Raw genomic sequence first — 12650 nt, 5'->3', positions numbered from 1 at the left:
ACTTACTTACTTACTTACACCCTAGCAATTTAGAAATCCTCATATGGACATGCACGCTTATTTTGTCCCCCACAGTTCTCATTTTAAGCACATATATTTATATATGGACAGAGATTCAAGAAGAATGTATTGGCCTCAGAAAATGTTAAGTGCAGATTCACAATGCTGGTAGCAGGATTTTCCATCGCGAAGAGAGAGATTATGAAGACATTACATGCCAACATTATAACTCTCAGTGGCCATGTTGCTTAGGGGGAATTGGAGATAGGCAATAAATGTTGGCTGTGTCAATGAAAAACCAATGAACAAATAAATATGATGTCTGAATGCATGCAATCTACCATGATTAACATGTACCCACATGTCCAATGATGGGCGGGTAGTTATAATTGTCCAGGTTATGTACCTACCTTGCAACTGTCACAATTGTTTGTTCAAAACGTCTGCTCATCTGAATAGGTAGAAAGAAAATACTCCAAAACCAATTTGGTTTGTTGGATGAGGTTGTTGGATTCTGAAGATACCTTTGAGACTAGAATGCAATTTGGACTTAGCAACTTGAGTGTGAATTTGCAGTGAGTTTCCAGAAGCCCAAGCTAACGTGGAATCAGAACAGAATCAGAAACACAAAAAGAAACTTCTGTACATATTGTGAACTGAGTCACTCAGTGACACAGAAGTTGTAGGTATGAAAGTTTTCATTCCTCATGTGGACAATAGACAATAGATGCAATAGGTATCATGGCTAAGACAAGGCAAATATTGATAGATTGTATCTTTTGCAGTTTGCAGAGAAGTATGGAGACATTTTTAGCCTGAGAGCTGGAAGCTCCTATATTGTTGTCATAAATGGTTTCAATGCTTATAAAGAGGCAACCGTTCATCAGACCGATGTCTTTGCCGGACCTGCAGCATTTCCAATTTTTGAACATCTTACCAAGGGCCACGGTAAGTAATTTGGTTAATTGCTTCATTTTGGTTCAGCAGTCAACAAATGTTAGGAATTTCTATTTAATGAAGTACGCTAGCCATGATGGGTGATTTGCATTGCAGGTTGGTTCTTCACATCTAAGTAGAATGATAACCTTTATACACGTGGAGAACTCAGTGCTCAGGTTTGTTACGATGGAAGTGAAGTCATTCATGAAAGGAAGAATAAGTGTTAATCTCTCCAAGTGCAGTACAGTGTTTAAAATAATGTTCGGCTGCCTTGATATATTTACGGCACAAGTCATTTTGCAGTTTTTGATGTTGAACTACAAGATTCAATCAGCACTTTAATAAAATTCACAAAATGAAATACAGTGGCCAAATATCAAGATAGCCTCAAAGGAGAGAGGAAATAATCTGCACTCTTTGCATATTGATTCCTAAAGCCCATTCGTCTTGAGACAATAGACAGTAGGTGCAGGCGTAGGCCATTCGGCCCTTCGAGCCAGCACATTGCCATTCAATGTGATCATGGCTGATCATACCCAATCAATACCCCGTTCCTGCCTTTTCCCCATATCCCCTTATTCTTAAACTGTGGCCCCTGGTTCAGGACTCCCCCAACATCGGGAACATGTTTCCTGCCTCTAGCATGCCCAAACCCTTAATAATAAGATTCCATCTCATCCTTCTAAACTCCAGAGTATACAAGCCCAGCCGCCCCATTTTCTCAGCATATGACGCTCCCGCCATCCTGGGAATTAACCTTGTAAACCTACGCTGTTCCCCCTCAATAGCAAGAATGTCCTTCCACAAATTAGGGGACCAAAACTGCACCCAGTTGTCAACAAAAAAAATACTTCCAATTGCGAAAGAGCACTCGAAGCACATTCATGAATTGGTTTCCTTGGTGATGTAAGGAAGTGAAAAGAATGCCTGTGTGTTAAATCAAAACCACATCACAAAGCCTTCAATTGAAAATGCTATTCAGTTAGCATTGTGCATTGTTTTGTTTTGCTATTTGCACAAAAGGAGAATTGCTCCAAAATATACAGCAGTTGAGGCAACATATGTGGAAAAAGTAATAAAAGTCAATGATTCTTGTTGAAGACCTTTAATCAGAACCAATAAATGTTGGAAGTTGAACATGTTTTGAGACACATACTGTAAGCGGGAGGGGTGGAGAGTACAAAAGGAATGCTCTTGATATGGTGGAAACAGAGAACGAATGAAGCACAATCTCTTTGTTTTAACCCTTTGTTCTCTCAACCATCTCTGCAACCCAACACATGCTCAACTTCTAATACTTCCTTGTTCTGTTTGTTAGGTCTTCGAGCTGAAATGTTAATCTCATTTCTCTTTCCACAGTGCTCAATGTTTCCCACATATTCTGCTTTTTACTGCAATGGAACAACTTCATATTAGATGGAAATCAATGTGCTGTATCTACTTTCGCAATGTGTTGTTTATAACCCTAGATGATTCCTCTGGCATCTCAGATTGTGCTCAGCACGTGAATATTTGCAGTCTCTATAAAATCCATTGGCGTGACAGAGAATAAAATCTCTTTTCTCTTATCTATGTTCATAAATTCCTGTGATAGGAGTAGCATTCGGTCATTCGGCCCATCAATTCTACTGTGCCATTCATCCTGGCTGATCTATCTTTTCCTCTCAAACTCATTCTCCTGCCTTCTCCCCATAACTCCTGACACCCATACTAATGAAGAGTCTATCAATCTCAGCTTTCAAAATATCCATTCACTTGGCTTCCACAGTCTTCTGTATCAATGAATTCCACAGATTCACCATTTTCTGACTAAAGAAACTCCTTCTCATCTCCTTCCTAAAGGTACATCCTTTTATTCTGAGGCTATGGACTCTGGACCTAGCCTCTCCCACTAATGGAGACATCCTCTCCACATCAAAAACATCCTCTCCACATCCACATGTATATATGTAAATATGAGATGCACAATGCATTTCACTTCAGAGAACAACTAGAACCATTGATCCAGCCACCCATCCTGCATTATCAAGAGGTGGTGATATGATTTGAATATTATTGAAACAATGTTACCTATCATTAATTTGGTGCCAGCACAATAGTTATTAACCTGCTGGCAAGGTCAGTTTTCATGGTTGTTGGGAAGGCAGTAGTGTGCTGCCTACCTGGCCACTACAGTGTGTGTGGTAAATGTACTCTTAGAGTGAGATGGGTTTCAAAGATATTGACCTGGTGACATTATGATTACCATCTGTTTCCGTCATTATCTTGTGTGAATGGGAAGAGACGGACATAATTTGATGTTCACACACCCTTCTACTTTTGTCAGGGAAAGCATTGGGTGTGGGTTTGGCAAATGTCAAGTAAAATGTGTTTTATTGCGAGAGTACATTTTGTTCATGTATGTGTTGCAGATGGTGGAAACGTAGCAAAGAGATAACAAGAGATAAATGGGACTGAAAGCAGATAAATCCTGAGAAACTGCATTCCAATGAAAGATTAGCACCTGGAGTCTTGTGTATAGCTCTGATTTCATTACCTTAAAAAGGATATACTTATGATAAAGGAATGCAATGAAGGTTCATCAGACTGATTCCAGGGCTGGGCTAGTGAGCAGCAGTAGAGGCACAGCACAGTCATAGAGTTGCTGCCTTAAGCCCCTGTCCCACTTGGGCGACCTCCACTGTGACCTCTGGCGACCTTGCCTGCGACCTATAGTCGTGGGAAGGTCGCCACAAGGTCGTAGGAGGTTTTCATCACTCTCCTTCATGGTCAAAAGTGGTCTCCATGTAGTCGAGGCTTCAGCTGGGTCGTGGCGTATTTTCAAGATGTTAAAAATTGACCGCGACTAAAATTAGGTCGCCGCGGGAAAAATCTATATTTTTTTAGACGTAGGTCTAGTCAAGGTCGGTCGTAGAAGGTCGTGTTGCCAGTCGTAGGTAGTCAAAAGTAATAACTCCGGGGTGAAAAAAAGGTCAGTAGAAAAAAAAGGTAATTTAAACAGTAGCATGTCACCTCTGTTACTCCAGGGCATGTTCATTCATAGCTGGAGAGTTTTTTTGGAGAGGAGACTTGTGTTTTAGAGATGGCACCAAAAAGGCAGCAGTGCAGGGAGAGGGCACAACCCTAAAAAACCCTGCCATGCAGGTGTTGCCCACCAGGAGGAGGAGTGGCAGGAGGTGATGCCACAGGAGGTGATAGTGCAGGAACAGGTAGCCCTGCATGAGAGACCCCTGGAGGAGGAGACCAGGGTGTAGTGTCCCCACCATGTCCCCACCACCGCCCCATCCTTCACTGCCTCATTTGAAGGCAGCAAAGCAGCCCTTTCTCCTGTGTCTGACACAGCATCAGAGGCAGATGCCCCATTGATGGTGAGCAATGTCTGAAGGAAGGTTATGCCCTACACCTTCATCAGGTAGCAGGAGGGGGACCTTGAGGAATGGTTCCAGCAGAATGCTATCCTGTATGAAAAGGAAAATGAGGGGTACAGGGACAGGGACAAGAATGGCATGCTGGCCATCCACTGCCCCACATGTGTGCCTAAAGTTCCATCTTTTGTCAAAGCCCAGCGCCACTCTCTCCCAGTCATCTGGTGTACTGGGACAGTACATCACATCATCTCCATTCACACGTTGAGACCTCTTCTAGTACTTCCTCTTCACCCCTGCTCTTCCCCTTCTGCTTTTCTTAAAAGGGTGCTGAAGCAAAAGGGCTACTGCAAACAGCAATAGTTGTATTTTTACTAACATCCTCCAAACTAGTTCCTTCCTTGCTTGCATGGTTCAGAATGATTTGCCAGAGACCATCCCCAAGTAAAACATACATGGTCGAAGCCAGTCTTCAACATGGTCGAAGGAGGCGTTCTTCATAGTCAAGGGAGGTTTTCAACATAGTCGTAGGAGGCCGTACACATAGACATGGAAGGTTGTAGGAGATCATAGGTCACTGCGACCTTGATTTTTCAAAAGTTGCTTAAGGTCCCCAAAGATCGCGGTGGAGGTCTAAGTGGGACAGGCCCTTTACAAACCAAGAAACCCAGATTTGATCCTTACTACGGGTGCTGTCAGTATGGAGATTGTATGTTCTTGCTGTGACAGTGTGGATTTCTCCGGGTGATCCGGTTTCTTCCCGCATTCTAAAGACGTGTAGGTTTGTAGATTAATTGGATTCTGTAAACTGTCTATCGTGTGTATGGTTGAACTAGTGTATGGGTGATCATTCGTTGGTGCAGACTCAGTGAGTTAAAGGGCCTATTTCTACACTGTATCTCTAAACTAAACTCAATGTCAGATGTGACACATGAGGAGAGATTAAACACAGAGTCTCTACAGGTTTGAACAATGAGAGTTGAGTGATACATAGAAAATGTTCATGGGGATTCATATAATGAATGGGGAAACAGGAAAAATATTTATCTTCCTGGGCTGCATAATAGAAAGGGTCACATTCTCAATGCAAGTGTTAAGCCATTCAGATTCAGGACAATAGATTTCTACACTCACAGGGTAGCGAATCTTTGCAGTTTCCCATTCAATCAGCTGCGGAGGTTCAGTCATCGGGTCTATGCAAGACAGAGATCAATAGATTTTTGAATAAAGAGAATCAAGGAATATGAGTTTAGTACAGGAAAATGACAATGAAATCAAATATTGGACCCAATTCTACCACAAGTGCTCACTGTTTGAAAATAAGAGGATCAACAGTTAAGACAGGCAAGCCAAATTCCTTTCTCTGAGTCGTGAGGGTTTAAAACTCTCATTCTCAATGGAGAGTGGAAGTAGTCGTTGAATATTTTTAGTGAAAGATACTTGAAAAGTAAGAGAGGAACAGGTGTTCGGGAATAGAAGAAAATGCCACATCAAAGTCACCAGGAGATACCACTACCACTTCTACTGTTGTTACTACTATCAGTGTTGATCTTATTAAATGATAGGGTGGATTGGAGAGGCTGAGGAATATTTTCCCAGTCTTCATTTGATTGGCATGATCTAGTTGACATCTCAGTTTTAGGGAACTCTCAGCACAGTACTGCGTGTAAAATGCTCTTCTGTGTTCCTCAATGGACCGTCATAGGTATAACTCATGGTCTGGTGATAATTTTGTCAATCATAAACAACTAATAGAACTTAGAATAAATTTGTTGGACATTATTTTGTATGTAATGTAATAGGTACATTAATTCTAAATGATTTAACCCCTCTGTGGAAATAACATGAAAAAAAAGGATATTATGCCATCAGAGTGTCAGAATCATATTGCAAGGAAATGTCCCATTTGGCCCACCTTGTCCATCCTGACCACCAGGCACTCATTTAAGCTAATCTCAGTTTATTTTCCTCATATTTGCATCACATGCCCACAGATTACACCACTCATCGGAATACTAGGAGGAAATCCATGCAGACATGGGTAGAGTGTGCAAACTCAACACAGACAGTAATGGGGGTTAGGATTGAGCCTGGGTTGCTGAGCTGTGTTGTGTAAATGTGTTGGGCATCTATACACCAATAACCATGCAATGCAATATTTAAGGGCAAAATAGTTTTCATAGCTCACTAAACATCTTGGATAATATAATATGCAGTAACCATCAATTCAAAAATTAAAAACTACATATGATATGCGTTTATTTCACCAACATGCAAGCATATGGAGATCACACACAATATTGTTTTAGGATTGTTTAAAACATTACTTTCATAAATTCTTGTATCCTGAAGACACTGACTAATGCCCAAATTTGTTCCATTGGTGCTAAAAACTTTTTATTTTGTTGTTTCCCACTTGCTGTGAACTCAGACATGCAATTATCCACCATCACAGAAAAGTTCTGAAACAAAAAAGTAGAATAAACTTACCCATCTCTTCCTTGAATTCATTATGAAAATGTTAAACTTTTCCAACAAACTAATGGTGATTTCTGTTTCATCATAAATAACTGAGCAGAGTGCCAGAATATGATTTGAGGTGACCAATTACTTGACATCAGCTAACTCAGAACAGATTCCAACTTAATCATCCTACCACAACCAGAGAGCAGTGCTGAACTACTATCTACCTCTTTGATGACCCTCGAACTATCCTTGATCGGACTTAGCTGGTTTTACCCCGCACTAAAAGCTATTCCTGTAAATACTGTAAATGGATCGATTGTAAACATGGATTGTCTTTCTGCTGACTGGTAAGCATACAAACAAAAGCTTTTCCCTATACCTCGGTGCACGTGACAATAAACTAACAAAACTAAACAAACTAGCACTCTGCTGGGTTATTTGTAATAGGATAGAAGTTACTATTAGTTTGTTGGGAAAGTTCACAGTTCACTTTAATTTCCTTACAAAGAATTATCTTGTCTCTCAATTCAAACCTATAGAGACCACTTGGAAATATTAATTTTAAGGTATATGATGAATCACAGAAGACTGCTTTGTAATTGGAAAGTACTGTGATGTGATCCAGAAAGTGTGATTACAAATGCTATGTGTATTTCACCAACACAGGTATACAGTTCTCCTATGGAGAACCATGGAGAGAACAACGCAAGTTTGCACTAACAACATTAAGAAGTTTTGGTTTTGGGCAAAAATCTTTAGAAGCAAAAATTCTGGAGGAGTGTAAATGTGTACATGATGAATTCATGAAAGAGAAGGGTAAGTTTATTTTACATTTTGTGTCAGTTGTAATGTCTTTGGGCTGAATTTTGGTAATGATGAATAACCATGTAACAAATTTGGCTGCAGCTCTGGAGGATGCATGTTGTCAGATAAACATTGTAATTACAAGAGTGAATGACACAGAAGGCATGGGTCTGGAGCATGGTTGAAACAAACTAACAACCTTCAGAGTGTTGAGCAAGAGTCAAGTTTGTTTTATTGGCATATATCCCAAAATGATAAAAATTGAATTCTTAAGCCCCGTCCCACTTTCACGACCTAATTTGTGACCTCTGACCACCTTAAACGACCTAATAAAATCAAGGTCGCGGTAACCTACGACCTACGACCTTCCACGACTATGCCTACGGCCTCCTAAGACTATGAAGAAGATCTCCTTCGACTATTTTGCAACTATATTGGATTCGACCATGTACGTTTTACTGCTGTTTGCAGTAGCCCTTTTGCTTCAGCAGCCTTTTAAGAAACGCAGAAGGGGAAGAGCAAGGGTGAAGAGGAAGCACAAGAAGAGGTCTCAATGGGTGAATGGAGATGATGTGATGGACCGTCCCAGTACACCAGATGACTGGAAGAGAGTGGCGCTGGGCTTTGACAAAAGATGGAACTTTTAGCACACATGTGGGGCAGTGGATGGCAAGCATGCCATTCTTGTCCCTGTCCCTGTACCCCTCATTTTACTTTTCGTACACGATAGCATTCTGCTGGAACCATTCCTCAAGGTCCCCCTCCTGCTGCCTGGTGAAGGTGTAGGGCATAACCTTCCTTTCAGTCCTCCCTTACCACCAATGGGGCATGTGCCTCTGATGCTGTGTCAGAAACAGGCGAAAGGGCTGCCTTCAAATGAGGCAGTGAAGGATGGGGTGGTGGTGGGGACATATACTCGCACCCTGGTCTCCTCCTCCAGGGGTCACTCATGCAGGGCTACCTCCTCCTGCACTATCACCTCCTGTGGCATCACCTCCTGCCACTCCTCCTCTTAGGTGGGCAACACCTGCATGGGCGTTTCTTTTTAGGGTGGTGCCCTCCCCATGCCCTACCCCCTATTTGGTGCCATCTCTAAAACACAAGTCTCCTCTACAAAAAAACTCTCCAGCTATGAACGAACATGCCTTGGAGTGACAGAGGTCACGTTCTGCTGTTTAAATAACCTTTTTTTTCTACTGACCTTTTTTTTACCCTGGAGCTATTACCTTTGACTGCCTCCGACCACCTACGACTACCTACGACTAGCATCACGACCTACTATGACCTACCTACGAGTAAAAAGTATCGATTTTTTCCATGCCACCCTTTTTTTTTACTTGTGGACATTTTTTATCAGGCTAGAAAAAACGGTGCGACCTACCTGAAGCCACGAGTACCTACGACTAGCATCACGACCTGCTACGACCTATCTACGACCTCCCACGAACTGCTGGACCATGCTGCGAGTATGAGTCAAGGGCAAACTCGGCAGAGATCATGAATTAGGTTGTGAAAGTGGGACAGGGGTTTTACTTGTAGCAGCAGCACATCAAGTTTGTAACCACAGTACTAATAAATTATATACTAAACAAACAAAAATTGTTCAATTCATAAAATAATATATTTGCAAATAAAACCAAAACAAAACAAAACCCAATGTCTCTGGTGCAACCAGGACTGTTTGTACTCTGGAATTTAGTTGGTGTTCCTAGTTTTCAATAGCCTGATGGTTGGGGAAAAAGCTGTTCCTGAATCTGGATGTTAGTTTTCAGACTCCTGTACCTTCGTCTTGATGGCAGAAGTTAAATGAGAGTGAGGTCAGGCTGGTGTGGGTCCTTGATGATGCTGGCTGCCTTTTTGCGATGGTGCACTTTGATGGTGGGGAGGTCAGTATCCGTGATGTACTGGGCAGTGTCACCACATTTTGTCATCTTCATTCCTGGGCATTGGACTTTACAAACCAGGCCATGATGCAACCAGTCAATAAGCTCACTATCGTACAACTGTAGAGGTTCAAGATGGTATTCATTGAGATACTAAATCACCTCAATCTTCGAAGGAAGTGGAGGCCTTAATAGGTTTGCTTTATAATTGCATCATTGTGCTGGGTCCATGTCTTACCTTTAGAGATATGCACGCCCGGGAACTTAACGTTTTTGACTCTCTCCACCATCAACCCGTTGACGGAGACGGGTTTGTGAATCGGGGGTATGGGGACCTGAGAATCAGAGTTCTCCTTATTGAACAGGAACATGACGTGCAAATAGAGAAGAACACATGAGGTGATCTTGCTAGTATTAATCAGGAAAAACCACAACAGATCACTATAGTAAGATGGATTGTATTAAGCAATTGAAAAGTTGCATTTTTATAGTAATCTGAAAGTGTGTGGTTTTATGCTCACTGAGTTGCTGCCATCTAGTGGCTGTTTAAATGATGTCTGAACCATTGACAATCTCAAAGAATTCAGTTTCTTGTGGAAAAAAATTGTCTGGGGAAAACTTAATCAATGGGATCATCTTCCATTTGTGTGACATTCTGAAGGTCAGTAATCTCAGAAGCAAAGATTTATTGGCAGCATATTCTGTCCTGAACTGCATCATGAAAACAGAAATCTAGAGGTTCTGTAAAGGTAACCAACTTCTCTGAGCCGAGAGTAGAGTCGGAATTCGACACTGGCTAAAAATTACAAAATCCATGCAGAGTATGTTAATGATAATTAGATCATTTTATTTACACTTTCAGCAACATATATATATTTTTTTAATCAACCAATATCCTCAAGCTTGTCTGTTTTTAGAACATGCAGAACCAATCTGGTTCTTACAGTATTTGAAGACGTGAATAAGTTAATGCGATGTAATATTCAGTCTAACTATTCAAGTTTAGTTATATTTATCCTTGAACACAATATGGTTTAAGTGTAGATGGACATCTGCACATATGATACAACGGATACGCTGTTCGGGTTAACTTTTAACTTTCTTAGTGTTTTGCTTTCAGGGCAACCATTTAATCCTCACATTAGGATGACTACTTCAGTCACAAATATAATCTGTTCAATTGTTTTTGGAGAGCGTTATGAATATGATGACGATGCTTTACAAGAAATCCATGTTTTACTTGACAAATTCGGAGAGGTTTTGGAGACCATGTGGATTCAGGTATGGTTACATCTGTGAATAATATATGCTCTTTGTAAATATAAAAATGGGATGGTGGAACAATTTAAATTACAGCAAATGCCGACAGTTAACAAAAGTATGACCATCTTATGACACTCAATGGAATGTCTTTACCAGATATCTTTTTGCCATCTTCTGGGATCACCATTGAACATAAACGTAACTGTGCTAGTAAATAGGAGTACAAGTCAGAATGTGATGGACTACTCTTCATTTGTCTTCAAGTGTGTTAGGCACCAAAACTCAACAAACATGACATTGTGTAGGACAAATCATCATGTTTCACTTACACCCATATGTAAGTTTAAACATTGTCTCTATCCACTAGCGCACTGTGGCTTCAGTGTCCACCATCTACACAGTACAGTACAGTGCAGTGAAGTGGTCAGAGCTGCCTTGTGGTACCTCCCAAGCTAGTACCACCTCTACCACTTGGAAAGAAGGTTCTGTAACACATGGAAAAACCATCACTTGCAAGTTCCCCTCCAAGTCATGCTAAACTGTTCTTGCAGTTTCAACCTTGATAAATTGTCTCTTCCTAAAAGACAATTTATTTACAGAACCAGCAAATAATACAAGGATATTCTCTGCGCCTGAAGATTAAGCAAGGATTTATCATTGGATTTAAATATGCAGGTGCTGAAGGCTAATGATCACACTGCTTGTTCTTTGGGCTTTCCTACAGTAAGTGCTTTGTGACTTGCTGCCATAAAGAAGATTCCCAATTGTTTAAACAAGAGAGTTGTAGCTCCATCAATGATCATCAACATCTTTGTTAGTGGTCGCCAGGCACTGCAGAGGTAAAGCATCCCTGGTAGCCTTCCCCTACCTTCCACTACAGTAGGCATTGGTTGAGATGAAGCCAATGAACCAGGGAACCCACAGACTCTGGAAGATGACTTTCAGAAAAGACAAGGGGATGTCTATGAATTATGTCTATATTCATGTGAACGTTCAGAAGACATTTGATAAGAATTTCGTATCATAAGGTGATGATAAGATAATCTCTTATCATCTCTGATAGCAAATGTTGTCTGTAAATTTCAAACTCATTAATTTAATGAGATACAGGTATACCTCACTTTGCGCTAACCAGCATTGCAGTGCTTTGCTATGGTGCTCTTTCACTTTGGAGCCTTATTCTATTCAATTGCAAAGACAAAATAGGATTCAGCATAAAATCTCTTATGGGGAAAAAGTATTGAACCCTGGAAGCTGAGGCTATTACTGGAGTCAGTAGCTACCTCCTGGCCAACTCATTTTAACTGTAGGAAATCTTGCTCACCAGGCTCACTTGTAACTCAAATAGCATTTTAGAAGCGCTTAACACTTTACAAGCCTCATAAAATAATGTAAATTGCAACAGACCAAAAGCCCCCGTTCCATCTCTTTCAAGCCCTCTTTGTGTCAGTATTCAAAGGGGTATTTTGAAATAATTGAGTTAAAAATAACATATTAGGATCGCATCTCTATGCATGCTGTGTTTTCACCCCATATAGTGCTTTATCGTTTAACGCTCCATTTTCTAGGAATGCTAAAAGGAGTGTAAGAGTCAGAAGGACATATTGCAGTTTTATAAAACTTTGATTAGGCCACATTTGGAGCATCATGTGAAATAAGATGGTTCCAATTCTTTTCATTCTGTCTTCCTTCCTACAGCTATACAATGCATCACCAAATGTGGTGAAACATCTTCCAGGCCCACATCATCGTTTATTTGTTATTTGGAAAAAGTTGGAGGACTATATACAGGAGAAAATCCAGCAGCACCGAGAGAGCTGGAACCCAGCAGAACCAAGGGATTTCATTGACTGCTACTTGTCACAAATTGAGAAGGTGAGGCCTTAAGTAAACTTAAATTGACATGCATGGGGTTTTGTTTTGCTGGAGT

The 12650-nt window shown here is 40.9% G+C and overlaps 1 protein-coding gene across 1 annotated transcript in view; it reads left to right on the top strand.

Moving 5' to 3' along the window:
* Positions 1–12650, top strand: part of LOC129700975 (cytochrome P450 2J2-like) — a 33465-nt gene that overhangs the window by 3774 nt on the left and 17041 nt on the right. Inside the window, exons 2-5 of the mRNA XM_055641855.1 lie at positions 786–948; positions 7437–7586; positions 10578–10738; positions 12419–12595. Of these exons, the coding sequence (XP_055497830.1) occupies positions 786–948; positions 7437–7586; positions 10578–10738; positions 12419–12595 (651 nt within the window). The remainder of the gene's footprint in view (positions 1–785; positions 949–7436; positions 7587–10577; positions 10739–12418; positions 12596–12650) is intronic.

The sequence above is a fragment of the Leucoraja erinacea genome, chromosome 10 (genome assembly GCF_028641065.1).
Source record: "Leucoraja erinacea ecotype New England chromosome 10, Leri_hhj_1, whole genome shotgun sequence".
Taxonomy (NCBI): domain Eukaryota; kingdom Metazoa; phylum Chordata; class Chondrichthyes; order Rajiformes; family Rajidae; genus Leucoraja; species Leucoraja erinaceus.
Note: the sequence above shows the minus strand (reverse complement) of the source record. Positions and strands in the feature narration are given on the sequence as shown.